Source organism: Aspergillus mulundensis (genome assembly GCF_003369625.1).
Source record: "Aspergillus mulundensis strain DSM 5745 chromosome Unknown scaffold_4, whole genome shotgun sequence".
NCBI lineage: Eukaryota > Fungi > Ascomycota > Eurotiomycetes > Eurotiales > Aspergillaceae > Aspergillus > Aspergillus mulundensis.
The window spans coordinates 2,286,448-2,312,366 of NW_020797892.1; the positions used below are offsets into that span (position 1 = coordinate 2,286,448).

Sequence of the window (25,919 nt, forward strand, 5' to 3'; positions counted from 1 at the left end):
AGCCTGAACGTGTTGACCTCACCTGAACGTGCCCTTGCATACAGCACATCTATACCTACATTAGTTCACCTTGAACTACGTACCCACCAAGCGTAATCCACTAGGCGCCTTTAGAGGTTGTGCCTGACTCAGATACCCAAAACCTAGTGACAGTAGTTACTGCAGTTTACTGGATCAATGCAACCTCCCTTGCATATCCTGTGGCTTGTCGGCCCGGATATGGCCGATATCTTGCCCTTGCAGGAGCCTATTAAAGCAAGATTAATAAATTATAAGTGCGTTACTTTTAATAAAAACATAATAAGAAATTAACTAATAATACAGCCTTTTTCCATGCAAGATTCCCTACTTAATTATTATAAGTTCGCGCCTACTAGTCCAGGCATTTATATACAAGCATTAGTCCGCATTCCCCTATAATTAGGCATTCCTGGCACATAAGATCCGCTCGCACAATGTGCAGCCGTGCATATTCTTAAAGGATTAAGCAGACGCTCCTGCGGTGTCCTGTTAGGACTGGGGATGTTGAGCTTGCGAGGTTGCTTGTTAAGTGTGGGGGTGATGTTAGTGCTCGTAGTAATGGGCCACTGGCTTTTGCAGTGGAGATGCCGAGAGCTACGGATGGGAACTGTGGCATAATGTGAATGTTGTTTGAGAATGGGGCGGAAATGGGATGATGGAGAGGGAAGGAGTATTGCTTAAGGCAAAGGGTAAGGTGAATTTCATATAAAGCGAGCATTTAGGGAGTTAGGGCTTGTGAGGTTGATATAGAGAGTGTATGGAATGGGTTTTATGTTATGGTAGACCAATAATAACGCATACATGGATGTTATAATAATCAAGTATTCCGTGTAGCCAGAATGATATATAGAGTCGAAATCAAGTTATATCTCCTCAACACCCAGCTGACACCCTGACCCTCCCGGCACCCTCTCTATAATCCGACGCCCCTTAGGGCTACCACTAACAGCCGATCTCTCTGCACCTGCAGACGGCTCAATGATAACATACATCTGCTTACCCCGGTCCAGGGAGCCATCTGCCCTCGAGCTAGAACTGAAGATCCACGGATATAGCGCGCGCTTCAAATACGCCTCGTCAACACCAAGCTTCAACGCATCCGCCATGGCCGATTGCATGCGCCCGATATACTCGTTTCTGATCGTACCGTCCTTTATGTACTGGCTGCTGAGGTAGACCAGTGCCTCGACTTCCTTCACATCCCGACCTGCACATGGGCTCTTCCCATTCATGGTAGGCTGGGACGCCTGTCCATGTTCTCCCATTGCCATCGCCGTCTTTATCCCTTTCAAGGGGATTGCCAGGGGCTCAACCCTAACCCGGAGAGCCACCTTATCGTAGAAGCCGCGTGCTATGCCCTCATTCGCATCGAGTGTCTTGATGTCCTTGGCACTGACCGTGAAGAGGATGCCTTGCACGATACTATCGTTTTTCCCGTTTGACACTTCACCAACGGGGACGGGCACGATGTTCGCGACGCCTCTCTCGTTAATCTGCCACCTATACCTGGTCAAGACACCCCTCGCGAATATCTTGCTATCCGGACACCGGGCCGCCATCTGCGCGAGGTGCATATTGCTCCCGAAGGCAAAGTAGTACGTTGGTGCAGATGCCTTGGAAGGCGCAGTCTTTGATCGCGCAGCGGCTGTCGTGCTCGGTCTCTGCCCCTGGCTCTGCCGTCGGGAAGCCCCAGGGCTGGCTTGGGACTTAGGGCTATTACCACCAACAGCCCCCGGACGCACACCAGCAGCAAGCACCTTCCCAACAGACTCCGCATATTCCCTCCCCAACCCCAAACTAACCGCATCCCGCAACCCCAACCGCATCCGAGCAGCGTACTCTGCCCGCGGTAGACCGTCTTTAACGTAATCCTTGCTCGCGTAGACAAGCGCCTGGACAATCTCACCTCCACCAACGACTCCCCTCCCAGACCCATCCTCCAATCCCTCGCTGGAGAGCATAACCTCGCTGACATCCCGTCCAACGAAACGCCCCCCAGCAACAACCAGCTCGACATTCAGCATTTGTTTCTGGTATGCATTCGGCACGCCCTCCGCTCGATCAAGCCGCTCCTCATCTTCAGCATCGACAAGGAAGGCGAGACCATGCACGGCGCCACCATTCAGACCCGACTCTGAATCACCGGGGACCTTGACGACATTCGCATACCCGCGCTCGTTGATCTGCCACCTGTACCCCTGCAATCTCGCAAGGCCAAGATACCGCGCGCCGGGACAGCGCTTTGCCATTGTGCGTAGATGCATGTTGCCGCCGTAGGCGAAGTAGATCTTGTGCGCATGCTGTTTGGGGTGGGGAGGGGACATGTTGGGGTTTGTTACACGTCGAATGGGTGGGTAGGAGCTCGGGTACGGTAGGTTCAGTACAGATGGGAAGGGAGCCGTACGGAGTGAGGATGGCCTGGCTTTATGGAAGGACGTTAGCTGAGGCTGAGGGTTCGCGGGGTAAGGCTCGCTAGGGCTAGGCTGCAGTTCGTCTTTGCTTGCTGGCTAGGCGCCCGCTTCAGCCGCAGCTTGCTTGGCTGCTGCATGGTGGAGGCACTATCACCGTTAGGTGTGCTTGGGAGAAGTTTCATGATTGTTATATCTACAATCCCCATAGACGTTCCTGACGCTACTATAAAATGGGGAGCTAAGTGGGAACAAAGGCGAGAAACGCCGGGAGTTTTATGTCTTGTTAATATAGAACTATTCAAGCATGTCTGGACTTCCAACTTCTATTGAAGATCCAGGCTATAGTACGACGCCCTCATTATATACCAAATGAAACGAGCAGACACAACAGAGTAGCAGTTGTGCGAGCTCTGGCCAAAGAACTAAAGGGGAGTGCATATTAAAAAGATATATCACATATATTGCATTCATTCTGTAACGACAGTGATGGTAAACAAAATAAATCTATAACAAAAACAGATAAGCATGAAAGACAAACACCTGAGCAGAGATCACACCAGTCTGGCTTAGCATATTAGATCAGGTTATAGCAAAGCAAACAGTGAAACGACCAGAACTTAGACCGAGAGCTTGTCCAAGATATCCTTCGGACACGGATGCCTCGAATCCGTAGCATACTCACAAGCCCGCTTCCCCTGATCATCCCTGTACTTCAAATCGAACTTCCGCGTGTCAAGCAAGACCCGAACAACCTCCCAATGCCCCCAGTAAGCAGCAACGTGGAGGGCATTCGGCCCATCACGCACCTCCTTATATCTACGGCCAAGCCAAACATCGCGGAGCTGGGGCAGCGTAATCTCAAAGTGCGGGATCAGCAGCTTGACGATCTCGGCCTGGCCATGGAGAACCGCGTACGCGAAGATCGTGTCGTTACGGGTCCGGCTGGGGCCAGACGGGTTGCTGCGGTCGTGGTACTCGTTCGTCTTTTTACGGCAAGCCATGTCGAGCTCCATTTCGATCGAGGTGTCCGCGCCTGCTTTGAGGAGGCACGCGACGGCTTCGGCCTGATTGTGCTCGACGGCCAGTGTCAGCGCTGTGTATGTCAGGTGAGAGTAGCGGTCGAGTTTGGCGCCCTTCTTGATGAGCGCGGATATTGCCCTCGTACGATTATGCATCGCGGCGACCATGATCGGCGGGTAGGGATGTAAGGAACAATCGCGCGCTCCGCGATCAAGGAGTTCCAGGGCGAGGTCTTCGTCCCAGGTCAGTGTATCGTTGAGGGCGTTGTACCACTTCCCGGGGTAAACGATCCATGGGTTCTTACAGTCCAGAATTAGACGGATTGCATCCTTCTTCCTGTGGCGCACTGCTGTCCGGAAGGCCGCCTGAACTGCTGCTGCTTCACCGGGCTCGTTGTCGCCGTCAATCACCATCCCAATTCGGCGTGGCGGCATCCCGGGGGCAGTTCTGATCTTGGTGCTTTCAGTTGACAGCTGGTCGAGAAGCATGGCGACGATGGTAATGGGCTGGCATCTCACTGCGGCAGCGAGGAGGGCTTGTGAGGGGTGGCCATCCTTGTCTTCGAGAATGAACTTGGTATGGGGGAATAGCAAGCGGACGGTCTGCTCAGAGCCCCGGAGTACGGCATTGTGCAGGGCAGTCCGACCGTACGCGTCCGTCTCGTTACATGACTTCCTGGCACTGGCATCCTGGAGGAGGAACTTGACCGCATCCTCGTTGCCCGTTCGAGCGGCGGCAATGAGCGCCGTGATTCTATCAACCTCGCAGTTGCCCTCAACTTTGCCCTGCTTCAGGAGGTCGCGCATTAGTTCCACGTCTCCTGCAGCTGCCGCTGCGCAGAACATGACGATCGGGCTGCTGGACTCAAAGCTCACAAGCTGCTTCTTCCAGGCATCCAACAAGAGCACCAAGGAACGGGAGTTCTGTTCCCGCAACGAGAAGCGAAGGAGTTCGATCCCGGATTCCCGTTCCAGAGTCGCCCCCGCGGCCAGGAGGCATTCCAACACCTGATGCGGATCCACCCGGCCCTGGGTATTGAGGCGTTGAGGGCTATTGGGGTCACCGTTCAGGGCGGCTATCTCCAGCGGCGTGCGTCCCTGCTGGTTGGGTCCATTGACGTTGAATCCGAGGTGTAGCAGAAACTCAACGTTGGCCTTGGTGGCTGGCCCGCCCTCACGGTAGTGGCATTCGCGGTGTAGAAAACTGTCTCCCTGGGGACTGAGTTGATTGAGGTCGAAGCCACAGTCCGTAAGCATCCGGGCTTTCCGCACGCGCTCCCCTTGAGGTATCTGAACGTTGCTTCGTGGATCTCCGCACAAGATGAGAAAGTTGTGCTCAAACGAGTTAACCCCAGGCTTTGCACCAGCAGATGCTAGGAGCTCCATGACTTTGAGCTGGTGATAGACGGCAGCTACGGCGAGTGGTTGAGGAGCAGGTGGGCCATTATACAAGCCCGAGGTTGCAGTGTTAGGTGAGACGCCTGCGTCCAGCAAGGCCTTAATCAGGTGAGTGCCCCCCCACCGGCAGGCGAGCTTCAGCGCATCCGGTGCAAGTTCACGCAGCTTTGCCTTGTCATGTTGGTTGTGCCAGAGCAGAGTCTCCATGGTTGTTGGCCTGTTTTGTATATTAGCCAGGGACGAAACACGCATTCTTTCCACGGGGGAAAGCCTACGGTATAGGCTGATCTGCCCGATGCGATTCGACGCCTTTGAGCTCCGACAGAATGCTGCCAGATCTGTGTCTGGCATATGGGCCGTGACGATGATCACCAGCTCCTCCGGGAGGTTGAAAAGCGGAAAGGAAGCCATCTTAACACGGTAGCCAAGTGGATATGATTGTAGTCCCTGGCCTCAAGCCGTCGGTTGGTGAGAGTCGGTATGATATTTATGCTGCAACAACGCTTTGTTGCGAGTATTTCCTGAAATAGTTGAAAGCACACAACAAAGCCGTTGTTCTGTGGATTCTTTCAGGCTTCTTTGTGTCAGCATAGAGACGGAAATTCATGCCCTACACAGAATGAGCAACCGAGAAAAGTGTGTTTCGAAGACCGTGCAAACGATGCCCCTGCCTGACTTGGTCGATGAACCGGAGGAACCCTCGTGATCCTCGGACGGCAGCAGGGAACAACCACCTGTCGAAGCGACCGAGGTGCAGAAACTTGGAGTGCATCAGCACGTAAAGCCAGACATTGGTGGCTTCGATATCGTGCACGACGTGTTGCCAGGTCTGACATCGCAAGAGGTCATACTTGAGCCCGAAGACAAAATCCGTCATGACATCGAAGGTGAGGTAGGAGCACCAGTCGGCCACGTTGATGGCCGGGCCCCATGAGCTATTCGTTCCGGTCTGTGGCAAGAAGGCGTCGAGGAATCGTTGCACGTAGACGAGCACGTTTGGTTCGAAGGCTTTGACGTTCGCAAGCGAGAACGAGCTGGCGACCGTTTTCCGACGTTTGGAGTGCTCTTTTTTTGTCGACGAGGGTGACAAGGTTGAGCTTATCTTTTCCAAGGACCGTGTACACTGGGTCTTTAATCACATTTGCGCCGATTGAATAGATGTCTAGAGCGTAGTGTGAGTTGAGTTGGAGGGCTAGTGCTCAAGATCCTACCTCTCATGGCGTTGGGGCTGTTGAAAACCAGCCTATCTGGAGCGTAACGAACAATCGGGCCTAGAGCAATGGCTGGTAAAAAATGAGGTCTTGATATTACAAGGAGCATATACCATATCGCTGATGGCAACGCAATGTATCCAGATGCACATCACCCTTCCAGGTATGATATGTCCCTCGGAGAATCGTGAGGTTTGCCAGGAAGGGTCCGGGGTATCTGGCCAATGGATGGAAGAAGACATTGTAGATACAGCAGCCAAGCAGCTTTTTGCAGTCAGCATAGTTCCAATATGACTGAAGCTTACCAACCAAAAGAACAAGGATAAACGGGAGGGCCCAGTTCAAAGGGACCGACAGAATAATGCTACCTTTTAACAAGGGGCTCATTCCTGGTAAGGCTTATATTGCTGTGACAGTGTTGAATAATGCACACTCCTTGCTTGCCGATGTAGGGTGGCATTGCAAGCGAATCTTATATACCCTGTCCGGTAGGTAGCGATGAAGAAAGAGACATCGGCGATTCTGAGATGGAAGGTTGCAGATAGGGCTTGGGCTCAAGACCGGTGGATGCATACAAAGAATATGATGAAACCTGATTCAGGTGGATGGGTCATCGCTGCAAGTGAAGCTGTTCGTCCATGCAGGTAGACAGAACATAAAAGGAGAAACAATCTGCAGTCCTCCAGCTGGCTGCGATCGATCAGGCAAGCACCATGCTGCCGCATCTTATCCGGTTCCTTCCTCCAGCGATCCTCTTCGGAGCGGCGTACGTCAACGCCTCCCATCGCCTTCTGTGTTGGGCAGTCATCGGTGGGGCCCCATTGGGGGGATTCTTCTTCCACGCCCATATCCCAATCTCGACCGGGTTCTTCTCCGGCGCATTTGCAAGGACCCATCCTCGTACGGTTACATCTGGCAGCCACTTGCCCCCAGCCCCAGTTGGGCACTCGCATCAGCATTCACGTCTCAGATCTGCAAGATGGCGTTGGCCCGGGGAAAGAGGAAGCGAGTGGAGACGGTAAGCTGGAGACCGGGCGATGCTTCTTTCTGCGTCGGCAAGTCCGAGGTCTGACTCCTTGCTGCCCTGTCTTCTGCATTACACTGCCCCCTGCACACCCCTGCAGCGGTTCGTCATATGTTGGTTCACGTTCACGCAGGAAGCAGGGATCCATGGTGGACCTGGCGTCAGTTGCTACCACCTTGTATATGTTTATGGACAGTCCCTTAGGATTCTGATCCAAATGTCTCTCACCAGAGCCATGCAGACTCCCCTGCCCAAATGTATGGCCTCAGCCATCCTGGTTCGAGGACTGAATATTGCAAGTCGATCGGCGTTATTAAGCCACTGGTTTAAAGTTGGATCTGCACGCCTGCGTCTGTGGCGTCAGCAGACGCAGGTTGGTTGGTCCTTGCTTTTTCTTGCCCTTTCCTTCGCCGATTGCTCCGTTCGGAGTATTTCTTTTTGCCTTGGTGTGCCCATAAGGTTCCTTGTCAGTGCCATGTCATCTGCGATGGGAGATCGCCGATCACAATCAATAGTTCGCGATAACTCGTCAGTCACTGCACGATCGGCCAACCTGGTCTGGTCCTGATGGTCGACTCCGTGGGTGATGCCTTGCCGGCAGGACGGGTCGGCCATCGATGCTACATGAGGCATCGATGCTACATGAGGCCGGAACAGCTGAAGGTCAGCCAACCTTGCTACACATTGCAGATGTTGTTCGGAGTAAAAGAAAAGCAGTCGTTCGAAGTGGTCATTATTGTTTAACATGAAAAAACGCATCACTGCGGTAGCACTGTATCAACAAACAACGTCCCAGCAAACGAATCCGGATATCGCCCTCCAGCAACTTCAGCCTCACTAATGATAGCCCTGAACTTCTTCTCCTCCTCCACTGTCAACTCAACCCCCAAACTCCCCACATTCTCCTCCAGCGCACTAACCCTCGTCGTACCAGGAATCGGAAAGATATCGTCTCCCTGAGCGAGGAGCCACGCAAGCGTCAACTGCGTAATCGTGCACCCTTTCTTCTTCGCCAACGCACCCAGCTTATCAACAGCCTCAAGGTTCTTGTCGAAATTCTCCTCACTGTATCGTGGCAGAATAGCACGGAGATCATCCGGCCCAAAGTCACCGCGCGAGCGAATCGAGCCAGACAGTATGCCCCGGCTCAGCGGGGAGTACGCAACAACAGCAACACCCAGCTCCCGCGCTGTCTTGAGCAGGCCGATCTGCTCAGACTCGATCTCCAATGAGAACGGGCTATACTCAACCTGCACCGCTGCGACATGGTGCACCTTGCACGCGCGGCGGAGGGACTCGGAACTGCACTCGCTAAGCCCAATATACTCAATCTTCCCCTCCTCCTTCAATTCAACGAGCGCTCTCATGGTTTCCTCCACAGGCGTGTTCGGATCAAGCCGGTGCGCGTAGAAGAGATCGATTTTGTCGACCCCCAGACGGGACAGGGACTCGTAGCAGCGCTCTTTGGTGTTCTCGTAGCTGGTGTCCGTGACGCGCTCGCCGTCCACCATGCGGAAGTAGAACTTCGTCGCCAGGAAGATGTCGGCGCGTTTGGCGGGGTTGGCGGCGAGCCAGCGGCCGATGAGCTCTTCGCTGTCGCCGTAGAGCATGGCTGGTTTTGTCAGTGGGGATCTTGAGTAAGTGCAGGTAGAATGGGTATGTACCAGTGTCCCAGAAGGTCTCGCCAAGCTCGTAGGCTTTGTCTAGCAGGGCCAGGCGCTCCTCGTCTGGTTTGGCGGGGCCGTAGAAGACGCTCAGGCCCATGGTGCCGAAGCCGAGGCGGGGGACTGGCGGGCCATTCTTGCCCAGGGGGCGGGTTGGGAGAGGCATGGTGGTCGGGGTGTCAGTGTCTTTGTGGTATGCTAGTTACTAGCAGGATGATGGGTCCTCTTATATGCCGAAGCCTGGAGGCGCTGGAGGCCGGAATTAGGCGGAGTTTGGCGGGTTGTGGGTGTCAGCAGAGACGATCTCACGGTGTCCGGCTCGGGGGTAAGATCCTTGTCAGCGTGCAGGATCAACTACCATGTAGCTGGAGGGCTGACCTCGGGTCGAGCGGTGATTGATCTACGCAGTGGGGTATGGGCTGAGGCTGAGGCTGAGGCTGAGGCTGAGGCTATGGTATTCCTCCACTGAATTGCTAGCACCTATCAACAAAGAATGCCCAGTGCATGCTCAACCTTCCCGATCCCTTGCACTGGAGGATACGTCTAACAAAACAGGCCAATGCAGAACCTCAGATGCCTGTAGCCCCAGGCGTGACACACGGCTTTACCTCGGGCGCCCCGGAGCAGAGCACCTTTGTCTCGGTCCAAATGTGCTCCTGCTGCGGGATCATCGACGTATACGGGATCTCGGTCGTGACGCAAGCACCGCATACCAGCTTCTGCTCGCAGTTCGGGCATTCGTCGCCGCCGCCGCCGCCGCCGCCGTGTCCTGGTGTGGGTGGTACGCCGGCACCTGGTGGGGGTGGTGGTTGAGCAGCGACGAGGGTAACGAGCGGTAGGAGGCAAAGGGTCGAGAGCTGGAGGGCGGGGAGTCTCATGGTGGGCAGACTGGAGATTGTTAGCCGTGGACCTGCAAAGGCGTAGCAGTTACATACTGGGATCGATGCCTGAGAGATGTTGGAAGAAGGGAGGACGGTTGGTGAAGTTCGAGATGACCCTCTTGCCCTTTATACGCAGGGTTCCGAGCCTTGTTCTTACAAATATGGTTAGGGACTATCTTATTATGCTTGATCTCTCCTTCTCGTTCCTAGTATGGAAATAAATGCCGTGGGTCATGCTACAGCTTGATTTGGCCGGAAGATCCGAGCCTGAGTCCCCCAATGCTGTTGTCAGGATGGATGTGAGTTTGAGGGATCACCTTGTTGAACTTAGATCTGGGTCTTTGTCCTATCAGTTCCATGGAAACAGATGCCGTGGGTGGTGTGATGAACCTTAGTGCAGCCAGGAACATCCGAGCCTGAGTTTGCCGATGCTGGCATCAGGCTGGGAGTTAGAATTGCCTGATTATACTTCGATCTGCGCTCTATCCAGTCATTTCCCATGGAAATGGATGCGATGCAACTCAATACAGCCGAGAACATCCGAACCATCTTCAGCCGGCGTCACGTTGATATCATCCCCATGTTGCTCTACGCAGTATCTGCTGCAGACATGATATCATGACGCCTAGAGGCAATAGGTGACCCCAGGAGGCTGGAAGAATAAGACCTCCATAAGGACGGGAAGAAAGATGGCATCGCTATTGTCCTGCTCCCTCTCTTTCCCAGATTCCCCGAGCCCCTTCGTCCAGTCCTATCAATATATTCAGATATCTCACGCTGAACATGGCCAGGACTCTCCTCCAGCTACTCTCTCTCTTAACATTGATCCTAGGCACCGCAGCCCAATGCCTCTCGTCTACCAGCGGCACCGGCATCGCCAACTACGACGCGTGCTGTTCCCACCAGCAAAACGGCACCGAGGTCCTCAACGGCATCGAATACGAGTACCACTGTGCATCCTGGATGGAGCCCGACAACGCCCGCATCCAGCACGTCACGAGCGCGCGCGACTGCGTGCAACGCTGCCGCAGAAGCACCACCTGTGCCGCCAGCGCCTGGCACCGGTCCAACTGGTGCTACCTCAGCCCGTTCACGAGCGACCTCGAGATGAAATCCCATCCAGATGCAACCGGCTGGCTGGCCATCCGCGAGACCCGGCCGGGGCCCGCGCCCGACTGCCCGGACTGCAACTGCGACCAGCTCGTCGCAGAGGCCAACCAGACCAACAACGCCGTGTGCGCCCAGCAGAAGAGGGAGATCGAGCTCGAGCGCGACCGATTCGAAGCCAACAGCACCCAGTGTGCCGAGCAGAAGAAGAGGGCCGAGGACGAGCGCGACGCCTTGCGAGCCCTGCTGGACCGAACCTGTAGGCCTCCCTTCCCTTCCCTTCCCTTCCCTTCCCTCCCTTCAGCCACCGTGACAGCCAAAGCCTGACCTTGAAACACCCCTAGGCACGCCCAAACTGCAAGAAACCTGGATCTTCACCTCCGGACCAAAAAGCTTCAACATCACCTGTGGCGCCAACGGTCAGTCTCCCAGCTCTCCCCTCTCCACTCCCGCATCAGTCCGTTAACAGCCCTGTCCCACCTAGTCTGGGGTATTCCCAGCGCCACCGATTTCCGAATAGACACTGCAAGTGTTCGGGACTTCCAAGAATGCGCCGATCTCTGCGCGGGCAACAACGATTGCGTCCGCGCGCGCGTGCAGACGCTACCCAACAACGCCGAGTGCCGGCTCTATCGCAACCCGACTTGGGATCGCAAGTACGATGAGTCTGATTTCGACTTTAGTGTCTTGACTCTTCTTTGAGTTTGGGACTCCTCGGGCCGCGGACATTGTGAAGTCCATGCTCCCTCGCTAAGGTGGTCCCGGCATTTGGTGGCGCGGTATTTAGCTCATAGGGTAGTGGATGTGTGGATTGAGATGCCGTAGGTGCAAAACGAAAAGATAATGTCTGTATTTCGGCTCCTGCAGCCAAGGGGTATCCTTATTTGGTAGGCGTATGTAGGTGTGCAAGGCGGATTGTGGGAGGAGGCTTCCCAGTGATATAAAGAGACACAATAGACCTGCTGCCGCCATTCCCACACCACAACTGAGGCGACCGATACGGTGGTGGAGGTTCAATGAGATGCATGGTCTTCAGAATGAGCAGACGCGAAGGTCCAGCTAACTACCGGCACAACGGCCGTAGCGCTGTTGGAAGTATCATTCAGCAAGCTGCAAGGACCTATTGAACTGCCTAGATGTCGAGAACAATGAGAGTCATGGAGCGTCAAGTAGGTAGGCTTTCATGCGGTTGCTTCAGGACCACATAACTTGTCCATTTGTTAGATACCTAGCTACAAGCTACCAACTCCCACCGATCAAACACGAATCCAGAAGAATCCCCAGAGTTCTCACTCCTCCTGTTGTCTCAAGCTTGCGCAACCAGTCCCAACCTTGTGGCTAACAAAGTCCTGCCAACCCAGACTTCCATCTACCACGTTCCCCTCTAGGCACCGTGCTTCCATACCCCGGATCAGCGAGGGATGCGTACATTCGGTCTGTTCTCGCAGATTCCCAGTGCCTAGGCTGGGGATCTAGCACTTCCCAAGCGCAGCTATAGGACATCCATCAGCAAATATCCAGTCTCTCCCATCATCGCAGAATACATACCAACAGTGCACTTGCTATCAGTGTAGTACCCATTAACATAGCAGCTCTTGCCATCCCAGTTAATGCGCTGCCAGGTGCTGCACCACATTAGCCTAGCCACCCACGCACCCATCCATCCAAGGCTCGGGCACGTACCAGTTCCCCTCATAACAATCCCCACTCTTATAGCAGTTGAACTGGTAGTTCTTGCCGGGGATCACGTACGCCGTGACGCCGTACGAGAAGCCAGGTCCGGAGCGGCACTTCACGCTGGCCGAGGCGCTGTTGACGATCTTGCAGACTGTGTTTGCGCGCTTGGTGAGCCCGAGAGATTCAGGGGATTCGAGGGGGATGGAGACCTCGGGGTCAGCATCGGCGTCGACGTCGGGCGCGGGCATGTTGTTGTCTGGCGGCGCGGGCATTGCGTTGTCGGCGATGGCGGCTGGTGCAGGTGCGGCCTCGGGCGCGGGCATTGCGAGGGCCTGCGCGGCGAGGGGGAGGAGGACGGCGAGGGTGGGGAGGGAGAACTTCATTGTGGATGATGGAGTGGATTGGTTTTGGTTTTGGTTGGAAAGTTCGGCTTGGGCTTTGGATTGTGATGCTGTGAGTTGATGAGGAGGATTTCGATGGGAAGGGGAGCCCTTCTTATAGCTTCTCAGATGACGCTTTGTTCTTTTTTGGTAGCAGTGCTTTTGGCCTGCTCGCCGTACCAAGACCACTATCTCCTAGACTCCGCCTGTCCTCGTGGAATACCTCCCCATTGGGATAGACGCGATGCTACCCAGCGCATCACTGGGGTGTTAGGGTGACATTGAGAGATTGCAGGGAGGGGCGCGACTAAACAGCGAGCAATCAGGGTCTATACCTTCAGGGCAAGATACCAGCGCCTCCTCGTGTATGCAGATCATCCTCGTATATCCCCGCAAAATCACGCAGTTGCTACTTAGAGAGGTTAGGGCTTCTCGTATTCTATTTTGGGCGTGCGGAACAAGGTATGTGCCTTGCAGGGTCGTGTCCAATCATTCGTTTGTTTGCTATGTGAATCCTTTAGGCCCCTACCCGAATGTAGTTTCGACTTTTTCTTTTGGAGGCTGTTTGGTAAGGAGTTCTTCGTGTCGTGGGGGTGAGCTCGGAGAAGGGGCTCGTATTCGAGGAGTCTTGAGTATCAGGTAACTTCTCTCTGTCATGGGATATTCGACTAGTCTTTCAGAGGTACTCCAATATCTAATTGTGGTCAGGAAGGATCTCGCTGGCCCTCGTCCGTGGCCCTTACGGTTCGCTGAGGTGCATCTATCTAGGGCGCTGGATAGAAACACGGTCTTGCCCTATCGAAATCGCCCATATATAAGCATAAACGAACTCAAGATATAATTCTAGAGTTGATTTCCAAAGTACAAAACCAGTGAGGGAGAATTGAAGCCAGACATCTGGGTTACCAGCGATGGTTTCTGGCCAGAAATCCGATTGCACTTCTATGAAGTGCGAGACGTATGTCCAAGCACTTCTGGCTTACAGTGCGCATCTTGGTAGGTTTGGCATGCATGTGCATGTCCAGGTGGCAGACTATACATACTTAGCATGGAATACCCAGCAGTAGTCCACCAATGAATCCAGGATGGACGGCCCGGGGTCGTGAATTCCACTGGTACCATAGGTAGTGTTTTGGCGGTACAGAATGTGAGGCTGGCTAGGGGCTTCGCTCGAACTGGTTCAAATTGGAATGGATAACATCGGATCCAGGGTGGACCCTTCGAGAACGTTAGGTCGTTGTGTTTGCTAAAGTACGTCTATCCACGGTTCAGGCAACCTCCGCCATTCGTTTCAAGTAGATATTTCATGCGTCCTCTACCTCCAGAGGAAAACTGTTCCACCCAGTTACCCAGTCATCCTTCGACCCAGCAGGCCAGAGCTCACGACAGAGCCGGTCCAGTCGTTCGGGGAGCTGAAAGTCCTCGTCACGATTAGCCTTTTGTTCTTCCCGCCATGCGTCCCTGGCCTCCTTTCCAACTTCCTCTATGCTCAGCGGGCCACGCTCACTAGACACACAGAGCAAGAGCGATCGAGCAAACCCGGCAAGAAGATGAGTCTCCGGGTACGGGAAGGGATGAGCGCCAAAGGGAACCAGACGCAGGTTGCGCAGGCGGCGTGAGGCTTGACTGGTTGATATCAGATTCCAGATCGCGCCTGCGAGCGTCTCATCCATCGCTGCGTTGGCAAATGTTTCTCGGAGGATATCCAGATCGGTCTCCCGGCTCGATGGAGCTTGCAGGACGGGCCGTCGCCGCGGATCATAATGGAGATCCAGGACCAGGCTGTGGAGAGCGCGAAAGCCACCGAGAGCTTTGTAGGCCTCGCATTCCTCGCGGGATCCCCGCGAGCGCTTGAGCTGTAGCCGCAATTCTTCTAGATTTGGGCAATTCTTTGCTAGTGGCGTAATATCGGAGGCAGTGACCTCTGGGTATTTGTACCCTGTATCCCTGCCGCTCCGAGGACGTGCTCGAAGAGTTGGCTGAAGTATGAGGCCGCGTAATGAGGGTCCGTGGCTCTCAAGTATATACATAAGACTAGTAACGCTGCGCAGACCGCGCAGGCAGAGGTGTTTTAACGGCACAAAGGCTTTGATCGCGGTTAGAACTTCGGGGATGTCAGCGTACACATCTGGATCAGGCCGCGCGATGGGATTCGCCTGGATGAGGAGACGTTCAAGTCTCGGGAATGCAGGCGCTAATTGTGCCAAAACAGCAGCATCGGCGTATTCGTCGATGTCGAGCGATTTTAGAAGCGAAAGATCGAACGCGCTCGTGAGTCGCAGCAGTAGACGCTCGTGTTTCGTTGATAGTGTAATCGACTCGAGACAAGCGATTTGGGTCGGGCGATACGTGGTGGCCAGATTCCGCCATTCTTCCTTCAGCATGGCGATAGGCGTCCGCGTATCCGCGTCGGTATTTTGCTGGATGACAAGATGCTTGAGGTTGGGCGCCATAAAGACAAAAGGGAACATCTCGTCAAGGTCATCGAAGTCCGATTCAGGCGATCCCCATTGGCTTATTGTAGAGATGGCTAAATTGGAAAGACCTTGAAGTCGCAGGACATCGAAATCAAATTCATGCTCTTCACGGAGGCGTACTTGGTTTGTGGCCAGCCTCTGCCTCAGGGTAGGCGCACTGTATCCCACGCCTTGCCGCCACCAAATATTGATCCGACAGGCGGGATGATATTGATCGATCGCCTGTTGCAGAGAGCCTGGGAAGTCATTCTGCATGACGAAGTCTAGGCCTTCCAGGTGAGCGAGGCGGGCGATTAAGGAAGTCACCGGATCCCAGTTTCTGTCCTTGAATACGGCATAGCGAGCACTGATGATTTTCAGTTCAGGGACCGAGCTAGACCCAAGGATATGAGGCTCGAGAAAGGTGTTCATTGGCATCGACGCAGGCGGCGGCGAATAAATGAATTCCGTGGCCCAGTGCTGTGATCTCCAGTCCTCGTCGGGAGCGTCTTGGGCGGGCTGCGGAAGACATATCAGTCGGAGCTTCTTAGCGTGACTCATGAATCGGCGCCCAAGGCCAGTCTCGGCTATCTCTGACACCACAGCCTGGAGGGACTGGGTGTTCCAGAATTTGATGGTGAGCGATTCGTAGTAGAGAGGCGCGGATATTCGATAGCAAGCATTGTTGATAGCCATAAAAACAGACAGATCTTGTCGTGAAAGCTGCAGATCATCAGTGGCCGATTCCACTTTCGCAAGACAAGGAGCCATACCAGGAGGCATATTTGTCTCCAGAGCTCATACGGGAGTCGCTGGTCCATTGTGATGTTCCCTTGGAACGAAGAATCTCGACGATGCGGGAAGAAAAGGTGACGGGAATACTGACGGACTAACTAGCACTCTGGAGAGTTAAGAAAGACAACCTTAGTAGATAGAGTAGGTGTCGAAAAGCACGGCGGAAAAGGGAAGATTGAGCTGGAGCTCAAAGAGACCATTAACTGACGGGTCGCTTATTTAGGTTGACGGGTCGCCTGCTTATTCAGCGTTCCGCATTAGGAAGGAGGGGGGTATTGCCCCAGGTGCAGGTGCATGTGAGGTCGCAACTTGCAGAAGGTTTCGCTACTGCCCGAGACAGACGTGATAATTGATTTGTCCTTGGCATCCAAGTATGGGGCGTATGTCCTCTTCCCAACCACACTCCGACAAGGGCGACGCCTAGACCTGTTTATACAGCACCGTGGCCTGCTTATTCCGAATACACACGCAGCCTCATGGCCCTCGCGGTAAAGCCCACTGCCGCCGAGAGAGCCAATCTCGACTGTCGGCTGGGCACGTTGGGTCGCAGTTGGCGTTGTTATGGGTATGCCATCCGCATCTGACGCCATGGTACTCTGGACAACAAAGGGTACGCGTGGATTCTGCCAGGCATGACTGTCAGCATCGATTCCCCGTTTTTGGCTCCTGAATCAGATCGGATAACGGCCACATAAGGAGGTTGGCAAGTCTCTCCGCACCCCGTCCATCGGCATTGCCTACTCCGCTTCTTCTTCGCCAGTACGACTACCGTCCGATTCCTCTCCCGCTAGACGGATCGTCGTCTTGAAGATTGGTGTTTCGATACCTGCCTCCATCTCCGAACCAAGCATCCTCGAATATTTCCCACTGGATGTGTCATGGCTGACGGCCCACACCATGACACCACCAAGACAAAAGTCTCTGGCAAAGTCAATCTTGAGTCGGAACGTTTTCTCATCATCGTAAGTGACCCATTGATCATCCCATGCGAGTACCTGAACTGCGGCCTTTTCATCAAGCCTTGGAGAGACGCCACGTTTGACGCGAATCTCGTCAAGTTCGCTGTTCAGGAGGATGCCTGTCTGGAGACTACAGTCTCCTGTCTCGCCGCCAGATGCAACTAAACAACCGGGCTCGCTAGATTCATACGGATTACTATACCTGGTGTCAAATGTGGAAAGGCGGAAGCGAGCTTACCTGCAAGCTGGATCCGCTAGGGTAAATGTGCGTCCGTAGAATGCCATTCCAAGGACTACCTGGTGAGGGCTTATATTGTTGCGCCAGAGCAGATCCATCACATCCCTTACCTCGGTCAAGTTGGTATGACTGCCCAGAAAGGCTCCAGTCCATTTGGTTCCTGTGCATCGACTTAGCAAACGGGCCTCCGAGTAAATGTTGCGCAGAAAAGTGCTGGCATACCTCGGTCCCATGCGCCATGAAGGTCGTAGGACATGTAGTTGAAATAATCGACATGCTTGGCCAGCTCGTAGATGTCAAAATGCCGCAGATACCAGTACGATGTAGGCAGAGTCATGCTAATCTCGCTCCGACCACCAGTACCCTGCAGGACCTTCTTGAGGTTGGCCATGAACTTGGGAAAGTTGGCATAATCTTCCGCCCGACCATTGCGATCATTCGCTGCGGGATATTCCCAGTCAATGTCCACGCCGTCAAAGCCATACGTCGCCATGAACGAGACCAAGGACTTGAAGAACTTCCTCTGGTTGGCTTCAGATGCAGCAAGGTCAGAGAATGTAGTTGCTGTTGGACCGGGATTGCTAAAGCTCCAGCCCCCAATAGCAATGTTAACTCGAAGATGCGGATCGTGTAATTTCAAGTCAGTGAGACTGGTCATAAGGTGTGCCTCGCGCCGATTAGGCGGCATGACTTCGAACGTGTCCGGATCAATGGTAGCAAAGGCGTAGTTAAGATGCGTGTATATTCCCAGTGGAATCTGCTCCGGCCACAATATATTGCAGACCCTTCCCGGAGCCCATCCTTCATAATACCCTACCACGCGTTGCGTGGACCGATTGCTTTTGCAGCTTGGCCTCTTGACCTTCTTACTTCCACAAAACTCCTCGGTTGTTCCACAGAAGCCGTATTTGCTGCAGCAGACATTCAAAGGGCACGTGGTAGCGTTTGCGTACTCGGTCCCCCAGTCGCCAGGGTCGCATTCGGATTTTTGGTTGCACGACGAGACGCAGTTCTCGGGGCCACAGTCTAGGTATTGCGAGCCATGGTCAGTACTAATGCGAGGCAGCTCACGACCCGGAGGCTCTTACAGTCAGGGCCCATTCCGCAGACTCCAAACTTGGAGCAGCATCCCGTTGAGCAGGGATTTGATGCACTGCAGTCTTGTGCTAAGACTTGTGCTAAAATGCTTAACACGACAAGGAACAGACCAGAAACCTCTCCGATATGACAAGGTCGCATAGTTAAGGGGTTCTGGGAGTCGACAGATTCCCAGTGAGTCGTTACAGTGAGAAGAAACCTTCAGGGGAAGGGATGCGCTTTTGCTCAAGACAAGTTTTCGACGATGCGACCGTGCCTAGATCATTTTCTCCCGCCCAAAGGTAGGTACGGCTATATCTCGGGCGCGCAGACAGGCTAGCTGAAAAGGTCCATAGTATCACTTCTCGAGCATTCTTGCAAGCTTGCTTCGTTACTGATCGTAACGAAGCGCCGCTTTTGATGGTGTCTCTGGTGGATTTGGACGCAGCGCGTCTCCTTGGATGCCTGGAACTAGTCGATTCTATCCATGGTACGCAGAATTCAGGGATAGTGGAGAAGCTTTTGAAACTAACATGGCTATCGGTACCTAGCTTCCGGAATCGACCCGTATCAAGAAGCTGCCGATTTGCAGGATAGTCAATCGTAGATGCCTGTCGATCTGCCAGCGGTTAGTATTTTTCTGTGCGAGGACTCGGAAGCGCCAACCTTGAACTGCAAACTTCATCGTAGAACACACCAAGAGCTGTACAGACAAGGATTGGGCATCCGGGGATCTTGCAGCGACCGTGGACCATAATCTCGACCTGCCTTGCCTGGCATGGTAATCTCTCCGGGAGAATTGCGGCTCCACCAGCACCCTGCGAGGAGTCTAGCACGAGCCTCCGAGGCTTAGTACAACCACTTCTTGACAACTACCGGAAGTAGGAACAGCCGGCTTTGTTGCTCTGAGCAGCATTCTCAGCAGCATGACAGCTAAGAGGAAGGCAGCAGTGGTATGTGATAGAAGTTCATGAAGGGAAACAAACTGCAGGAACCGGCACTGCCAAGACTGACTAAGCGGGTCACATGGCCTTGGCATCGGCCTGGTCTCCTTGGCGTCCAGGGGTTCGAATCTGAGATCTCTCCACCTTTCTTTAGGAACCTCGCAGTCTTGCCCTATGCAAACTTGTGGATCTTTGTTAATCTCCAAGCACTTGAGAATTCATGTATGGCGCAGCTGATTGGCTATGTTTTGCGACTCAACTTTTTCCCCGGCGTGGATTTCTAATTCTACGGTAGCTTCCCAGGGCCATTGTTCGCGCTATTGTATTGCGCACAAGGGCTTATTAGTGATAACGAAGGTGCGAACTCGTACGGCGCTTCTCGGCCTCAAATCCCAACATGAAAGCGGGCTGCCGAAGGGTGACCGGCACTGTCGAGTCGGGTTGGGTAGGCGCCGACTCTGGCCGGCGAACCGCTGCGAGATTCAGTGAGAAAGCTCTTAGTCGCAGTTGTTCAGAGTGAACCCTCGAACCTCCTAAGGACATACTTGCTCGGGCATATGTTGACTGTCGTGGCCCCGTGGACCAACATCGCTTCGACACAGGAGTATCTTGCCATCATCCCATATTTATCCAATGCGATAAGGTTCGCACTTGGTATGGGCATTGCCTGACATGGCTCGATTCAAGCCAGCTTTCTCATCTCTGGCGGCGCGTATTCTTTTGCGGTGCCTTTTTCTTCTCACGCTCATTTGGCTGGCCTCCTCAATCCTCGCCTGGGTCCGAGGCGAAGACGACACAATCGGGAAGCGAACATTCCCCGGTTTCCAGCTCTACAAGACCGAGACCCTCCAATCCCTGCACCTGACCGACACCTGCGTCACCGCGCTGTCCGAAAAGATCCTCTGTGTTGATTACCTATACATGCTCCAAACCCCGGGCAGCGGCCAGTACATCGAGGACACCACACTTACAGACATCATTTGCGATGCCGGCTGCGGCGACAGCCTCAAACGATACTACGACAACGTGGCCCAAAACTGCGGGAACCAGATCGTCGGCTCATCGAAACCCACCAGACTCGGCGGCGCAGTCTACGCAAACTACAACATGACGTGCCTCAAGAACCCGTCCACAAACCGGTACTGCCTGAACGAAATCGTCGGCTTCACCACCGTCGACAGCGTGAGCATGATGCCCCGCGACGAAATGTGCTCGTACTGCTACACGACCCACCTCCAAATGCGCCAGGCAAGCCCCTACGCCGCATACAGCGACTACGACCGCGAGGCCCTCGAAACCGTACAGGCTGAATGCAACCTCACCGGCCCCACGGACCCCCACGAACCACTCTACATCTCTCCTCCATCCCCCGAACCCATGTGCATCTCCGATATAACCTACACCACGCAAGCGGGCGATACCTGCGACTCAATCGCGCGCCAGTACAGCGTCGCCTCGGCAGCCGTCCTCTACGGAAACCCGACGCTGATCGCAAGCTGCTCGGACCTCGCGCCGAACAAGGACCTGTGCATCCCGCTACCCTGCGAAAGACCGTACGTCGTCGCCGATACCGACGACTGCTGGACAATCGAGTACGAGCATAAATTGGATCCCGGCACAGTCCGCAAATACAACAACTGGCTCGACTCGGACTGTCTGAACCTCCAGTCTGCGCGCGGCAACCTCGGCAGTATCCTCTGCCTGTCGCCGCAGGGCGGGAAGCACAACTCCACGGGCAAGAGTGTAACGACAGCCCCGACCAGGACAGGCTATGTGAATCGGATCATGCGCCTCCCTGAGGGCGCGGCTGTTGCGGTGGGCACCACGATGTACTGTGGCGCTTGGCATACAGCCCAGAAGGGCGACTCGTGCGTCGAGATCTGCCTGGACAGCGGCATGCCGGCTAGTTTGTTCCGCGGTGCGAATCCGTCGTTGGCAGGGGGTGACTGTAATGCGAAGCTAGTGGCGGGGCAGACGTACTGTGTTGGGCCGCATCCGCACTGGGATGATGATGCGTATTGGGACGATTAGGGTGCATCACGACTACTGCATCTGGTATATCTTAGGCCTATCTCGACCTCGGCGGATAGTGCATAGCTTATTCACATATTGAACTCGATAGATCGGAGTAATCAGGTCATCGTCATGAAAAACGGTGTGACTCTAGGCCTAGGGTGAAGTTCCTTTCAGACTTGCCTTTGACATCACGGCTCAAGACCATGAAATTGAAATACAACACCTCTTTTTCTCCATGATCATAAGAGCATATGCACTGCTACGTACTATGGAGTACCGTATACTCCGTAGCAGCACCGACACCTGCAGATGGGCCATACCTGAGCGGGCGATAAGCGCCTCCGACATCGGACCCGGGATACCTCTACTCCGCATCTACCAGGCAGGTATAAAGATCGCTCTTTCAGATATTCCAATCATCCTACACATATTTTTCGCATAGCATTTTTATGTGAACCTTTTATCTGTATTGGGACTGTGTAAACCCCTAAACCCTGAAGCCATCGCTCACCCCTCATCACGGCACCCTCTACCACCATGGCCTCCTCTACCCAGAACCAAACCCAACCTGGACAGAAGGATCACTGGTCCTCCGAGGTACACTGATCCAGACATACCCTTGATCTCACTGCCAAGCTAAACACTTTAAGGCCTACTCAACATCCGCCTCGTTCGTCCCAAAGCTCACGCAAACCCTCCTCCAATACCTTGACCCGCAGCCAACCGACAAAGTCCTGGATATCGGATGCGGCGATGGCAAGTTCACGGACTTGTTCCTGCCTCATATCTCGAAGGTCCTGGGCGTCGACTCCTCGCCGGCGATGATCGACGCCGCGAACAGGGACTACGCCGGTGACAAGGCCGCATTCAAGGTTTTGGACTGTCGGTATCTGGAGACAGACGATGAAGTCGTGAATGGAAATTGGGATAAAGTGTGCGTTTCTTCCCACTGATAACAATTTACTTGGGGGGAGGAATTTATGACTGATGACGGCACCAGTGTATCCAACGCAGCCCTGCACTGGATCCTCCGCGACGAGAGCACGCGCCTCTCAACCCTAAAAGGCATCCACGCATCCCTGAAACAAGGCGGCTCCTTCGTCTTCGAGATGGGCGGGCACGGCAACGTCGCCGAGATCCAAGGGGCAATGCAGTACGCGCTCCTGCGGCATGGGATTCCAATCGAGAGAGTCCGCGAGGCGTATCCGTGGTTCTTTCCCTCGGTCCCCTGGATGACGAGTACGCTTGAGAGGATCGGGTTCAGGGTGGACAAGATGGAGATTGAGTATCGGCCGACGAAGCTGACGAGTGATGCTAATGGGGGATTGGCGGGGTGGGTGAGGCTGATGGGGGTGGCGTTTTTGGATGTTGTGGAGCCCGGCATGAGGGAGGATGTTGTGAGGGAGGTTTGCGAGGTGCTTGAGAAGACTGTTACCCGTGAGGAGGATGGGAGTCAGTGGTTGGGGTATGTGAGGCTGAGGGGTGTTGCTGTGAAGGTGTAAGCTGAAGCCCTCGATACACGAGAATTTTTCTGCAAGTATATGCGAGTATGCAGTAGACCATCTACCTTAACGCGATAAATGCTGTCTTTCTTTTCGCTGCTGGATCAAGATAGCCAATGGGATATCCTCCTCATCGTAGAATTCGGCCTCTTCGTCAACGCCGAAGTCGCGCAGTCTTTCGCCTTCAGAATTCTTCCAGCCTTCTTCGCCGCGATCGGAGTCCTCATTCTTGACATCACTGTCCACATCTGACGACTCATTTGATGAATTCTCAAACCGTGCGTGGAACGGCTTGCGGCGCTCAAGTTCGACCAGGCCTCTCCGGCGTCTAAGATCTGCTTCTTGTCGCCTTCTGAAAGCTTCGACTTCAATATTCCCACTTGTGTCTGTGGTGCCGTACATTAAATCATTCTGCTGCTCCCTAGGTGGGAGAGGAATGCGATCTGGGTCTGGCGGTGGCCACGAAACAGTGGGGTCTGTTTCTGTGAGCAGGGTACATTAAAAAAGAGAGACAGTAACTACCTTCAAACCCATTTTCCTCGTACTCCAGGCCGGTACTCCTGTCAGGTGTCTTTGCCAATGGCCAAAACCAGCTCAGTACCTGGGACCTTGTTAGCTGCAGTGACACAGTTCTGAAAAGTCGACATACATTAGCACTCCCGCCCATTCCAGCTTTGATATTAGACCAGATCCCAATATCGTAAGGAAACTCTTGCTTCACTATGGGCACACTGACGCCCCCTGGTCCGGGCAGGGAGCCTCCAAAACGCCGAGCTCGTCGAAGCAGTGTTTCGTGCCGTTCGATCTCCCATGATTCAATGGTAGTCGTGTTTGACCCAAGCGACCAAAGAGTCCTGAGAAGAAGCAGAGTAAGTGCAAAGAGAGTCAAGCTATTGGTGACAAAAAGGATGAACAGATGGCCGATCTGTCCCATGCTAGGTCCCATGTACTGCAGCAATTAGCCATGATCCTTACAAGACACGGGGTGGCCCTCTTACACTAGGCAAGTTCCTTGACCCCCAAATCTTGGAGACGCGCACCCACAGCCGAGTCTCAAGATAGGCTATCCCGACTACTGCCCAGAACAGAAATCGCACGAAGTGCGGAAAGGTGAAGTGCGAGACACAGTTGGAGGTCCATGGGCAGTGATGGTCCATTTTTGGGATGCATCTGAGCGCATCAGTATAGTTCTCTTAAGCCACTTGGAATTCGTACCTCCGACACGTCTTGCAATGATGTGCTCTGGGCGGTTTGAATGCTTCACATCTCCGACACCATCGCTGGCGACCGCTCGCTTGATCAGCCTCCAATTGCTTACGGTCTGCCGGCGCCCAATCCTTGGGTACGCGACCCGGCTCAACCGTGCAAGAGCGATAGTAGCAGATCCAAATGCAGATCGCAAGAATGTTGATGCGCCATACTTCGTCCTGTGTGAGCGGCGCGTCGTCAAAGTACAGGAAGAAAAGCTGCGACGTGTACGCGAGAAACGCAATCAGTGTACATACGGCAGGGATCGCAAGCCGCGATATTGAGAACGACGAGCACAGCATTTTCTAAATCATCAGCCACAATGAAGACTGCAGATGCTGACAGGAGATTTGTCGGACGCCCGGAGGGCCGGCGCCCGGGACGCGCCTATCCTGATTAGGACTAGCGCAGCATATAATAGTTAAGGTTTTCTTATAACTTACTGCTTGCTATATATAAATAATTTAAAGGTTTATTATAAGTAATACTATTAGCTAGTTATTAGGTTATAAGCCCTTAAACTTTTTTAATTACTTTAAAATATTATTTAAAACTTTTTTAAGTATTTTTATAAGCTTTAAAGCTTGTAATAAGCACTATTATATACTTTTTTTACCTTTTTAAAACATAATTTTTAATATTTACTATTTATAAATTAATAAAACTACAATTTTTTAATTAATTAAAACTTAATATTTAATATAACTAAGCCTTAATAAGCTATTCCCCCTGCAGGAATACCTAATTTTATTATAAAAATACTTTAGTAAGTAACTTAGCTAATAAATCCCCTTAATCCCTTACTTAAATAAGTATATTATAAATACTACTTACTTAAGGCCATGGTTCCTGTTATTATATACTTACTTAAAATTAAACTTTTAGGCTAAATTAATTATAATAAATAATTTAATTAAGTAAAAAAATATTTACAAGCCTTATGCCTTTTTTAATTAATTAATTTTTTACTTACCAGGCCTCCTAAGAATAGGTTATACTAAAAATAATAAAAAAATTACTTAATACTTATTATTAATTAGCTTTTAGGCTAAATTAGCCATAAAATTTATATTAAAGTTATAAGATTCCTATATTTAATAAAGTATACTAATAAAATATTTAATATAATTTACTAAATTATTATTAAATAAGGCGTACCCTAAATTATTAAAATAATACTTAATATTATTAATATACACAAGAATTAATTTTTTACTACTTTTAAGTTTATTATAGTATTTATAACCACGTGGGATATTATTAAAAACCTATATATTATTATTAAACCTAGTATTACTATGCTATTAATTTTTTAAAAAATTTATAATAACCTTAAAATATAGGCTATACTTTAATAATTATTTTTAATTAATAAAATTTTAAAAAACTATAGCAAGAATAACCTAAGATAATTATATAAAAATACCATAGCTAAAATTAAAATAATTATCCTGCTTGCTACCGCGGCCCCGCCCTTGGAAAAATAAAAAAAATAAGTTTATTATAAAAAATCTTATATTAAAGCACTTACTAGCCCTTTAAATAATATAAATAAAAAAAAATAGGCTAATTAAATAAAGCAGGAAAATAATAAAGTTTATTTTTATAAATACTATAAACATGGCGGCCACTTTTAAAAAAATTATTATTATTTAAACCCTTAACTTTAACCTAATAACTAAATTAAGCTTTTTAAAGTATAGGCGCTATACTTAAATAAAACTAGTGTGAAGTTATAAGCTATAACTTTATATAATAATAATAAATTTAATAATTATAATTTTAAATATAATAAATTAAAGCCTAAAATTAGCCCTAAATTCTTGGTTATACCTGCTTTTATTATAACTACTAAACTAATAAAGTGGCTTATAAATACGGGATTAGCTAA

At 52.1% G+C, this 25,919-nt stretch overlaps 12 protein-coding genes across 12 annotated transcripts; 3 read left to right on the forward strand and 9 right to left on the reverse strand.

The window, feature by feature from the left end:
• Positions 1 to 884: 884 nt before the first annotated feature.
• Positions 885 to 2,345, reverse strand: DSM5745_05176 (uncharacterized protein; the record flags this gene model as incomplete). Its single annotated transcript, XM_026747192.1, has 1 exon — positions 885 to 2,345. The coding sequence occupies one exon, from the start codon at positions 2,343 to 2,345 to the stop codon at positions 885 to 887; it is 1,461 nt and encodes a 486-aa protein (XP_026604672.1).
• A 704-nt stretch (positions 2,346 to 3,049) lies between these two features.
• Positions 3,050 to 5,260, reverse strand: DSM5745_05177 (ankyrin repeat domain-containing protein; the record flags this gene model as incomplete). The annotated part of the gene is made up of 1 exon (XM_026747193.1): positions 3,050 to 5,260. One exon carries the CDS (start codon positions 5,258 to 5,260, stop codon positions 3,050 to 3,052), a length of 2,211 nt encoding a protein of 736 aa, XP_026604673.1.
• Positions 5,261 to 5,459: 199 nt separating this feature from the next.
• Positions 5,460 to 6,302, reverse strand: DSM5745_05178 (uncharacterized protein; the record flags this gene model as incomplete). The annotated part of the gene is made up of 2 exons (XM_026747194.1): positions 5,460 to 5,972; positions 6,174 to 6,302. 2 exons carry the CDS (start codon positions 6,300 to 6,302, stop codon positions 5,460 to 5,462), a joined length of 642 nt encoding a protein of 213 aa, XP_026604674.1.
• Positions 6,303 to 7,842: 1,540 nt separating this feature from the next.
• On the reverse strand, positions 7,843 to 8,914 carry DSM5745_05179 (uncharacterized protein; the record flags this gene model as incomplete). Its single annotated transcript, XM_026747195.1, has 2 exons — positions 7,843 to 8,696; positions 8,749 to 8,914. The coding sequence occupies 2 exons, from the start codon at positions 8,912 to 8,914 to the stop codon at positions 7,843 to 7,845; spliced, it is 1,020 nt and encodes a 339-aa protein (XP_026604675.1).
• Positions 8,915 to 9,317: 403 nt separating this feature from the next.
• On the reverse strand, positions 9,318 to 9,626 carry DSM5745_05180 (uncharacterized protein; the record flags this gene model as incomplete). Its single annotated transcript, XM_026747196.1, has 1 exon — positions 9,318 to 9,626. One exon carries the CDS (start codon positions 9,624 to 9,626, stop codon positions 9,318 to 9,320), a length of 309 nt encoding a protein of 102 aa, XP_026604676.1.
• Positions 9,627 to 10,412: 786 nt separating this feature from the next.
• Positions 10,413 to 11,438, forward strand: DSM5745_05181 (uncharacterized protein; the record flags this gene model as incomplete). Its single annotated transcript, XM_026747197.1, has 3 exons — positions 10,413 to 10,995; positions 11,081 to 11,155; positions 11,221 to 11,438. 3 exons carry the CDS (start codon positions 10,413 to 10,415, stop codon positions 11,436 to 11,438), a joined length of 876 nt encoding a protein of 291 aa, XP_026604677.1.
• A 770-nt stretch (positions 11,439 to 12,208) lies between these two features.
• DSM5745_05182 (uncharacterized protein) lies at positions 12,209 to 12,796 on the reverse strand (the record flags this gene model as incomplete). The annotated part of the gene is made up of 3 exons (XM_026747198.1): positions 12,209 to 12,228; positions 12,285 to 12,361; positions 12,420 to 12,796. 3 exons carry the CDS (start codon positions 12,794 to 12,796, stop codon positions 12,209 to 12,211), a joined length of 474 nt encoding a protein of 157 aa, XP_026604678.1.
• A 1,301-nt stretch (positions 12,797 to 14,097) lies between these two features.
• DSM5745_05183 (uncharacterized protein) lies at positions 14,098 to 16,070 on the reverse strand (the record flags this gene model as incomplete). The annotated part of the gene is made up of 2 exons (XM_026747199.1): positions 14,098 to 15,972; positions 16,023 to 16,070. The coding sequence occupies 2 exons, from the start codon at positions 16,068 to 16,070 to the stop codon at positions 14,098 to 14,100; spliced, it is 1,923 nt and encodes a 640-aa protein (XP_026604679.1).
• Positions 16,071 to 16,781: 711 nt separating this feature from the next.
• On the reverse strand, positions 16,782 to 18,342 carry DSM5745_05184 (uncharacterized protein; the record flags this gene model as incomplete). The annotated part of the gene is made up of 4 exons (XM_026747200.1): positions 16,782 to 17,199; positions 17,242 to 17,401; positions 17,464 to 18,267; positions 18,330 to 18,342. The coding sequence occupies 4 exons, from the start codon at positions 18,340 to 18,342 to the stop codon at positions 16,782 to 16,784; spliced, it is 1,395 nt and encodes a 464-aa protein (XP_026604680.1).
• Positions 18,343 to 19,934: 1,592 nt separating this feature from the next.
• DSM5745_05185 (LysM peptidoglycan-binding domain-containing protein) lies at positions 19,935 to 21,293 on the forward strand (the record flags this gene model as incomplete). Its single annotated transcript, XM_026747201.1, has 1 exon — positions 19,935 to 21,293. One exon carries the CDS (start codon positions 19,935 to 19,937, stop codon positions 21,291 to 21,293), a length of 1,359 nt encoding a protein of 452 aa, XP_026604681.1.
• Positions 21,294 to 21,815: 522 nt separating this feature from the next.
• DSM5745_05186 (class I SAM-dependent methyltransferase) lies at positions 21,816 to 22,780 on the forward strand (the record flags this gene model as incomplete). Its single annotated transcript, XM_026747202.1, has 3 exons — positions 21,816 to 21,875; positions 21,929 to 22,212; positions 22,279 to 22,780. 3 exons carry the CDS (start codon positions 21,816 to 21,818, stop codon positions 22,778 to 22,780), a joined length of 846 nt encoding a protein of 281 aa, XP_026604682.1.
• A 66-nt stretch (positions 22,781 to 22,846) lies between these two features.
• Positions 22,847 to 23,937, reverse strand: pfa4 (putative palmitoyltransferase with autoacylation activity Pfa4; the record flags this gene model as incomplete). Its single annotated transcript, XM_026747203.1, has 4 exons — positions 22,847 to 23,256; positions 23,303 to 23,381; positions 23,430 to 23,729; positions 23,779 to 23,937. 4 exons carry the CDS (start codon positions 23,935 to 23,937, stop codon positions 22,847 to 22,849), a joined length of 948 nt encoding a protein of 315 aa, XP_026604683.1.
• Between the last annotated feature and the right edge of the window lie 1,982 nt (positions 23,938 to 25,919).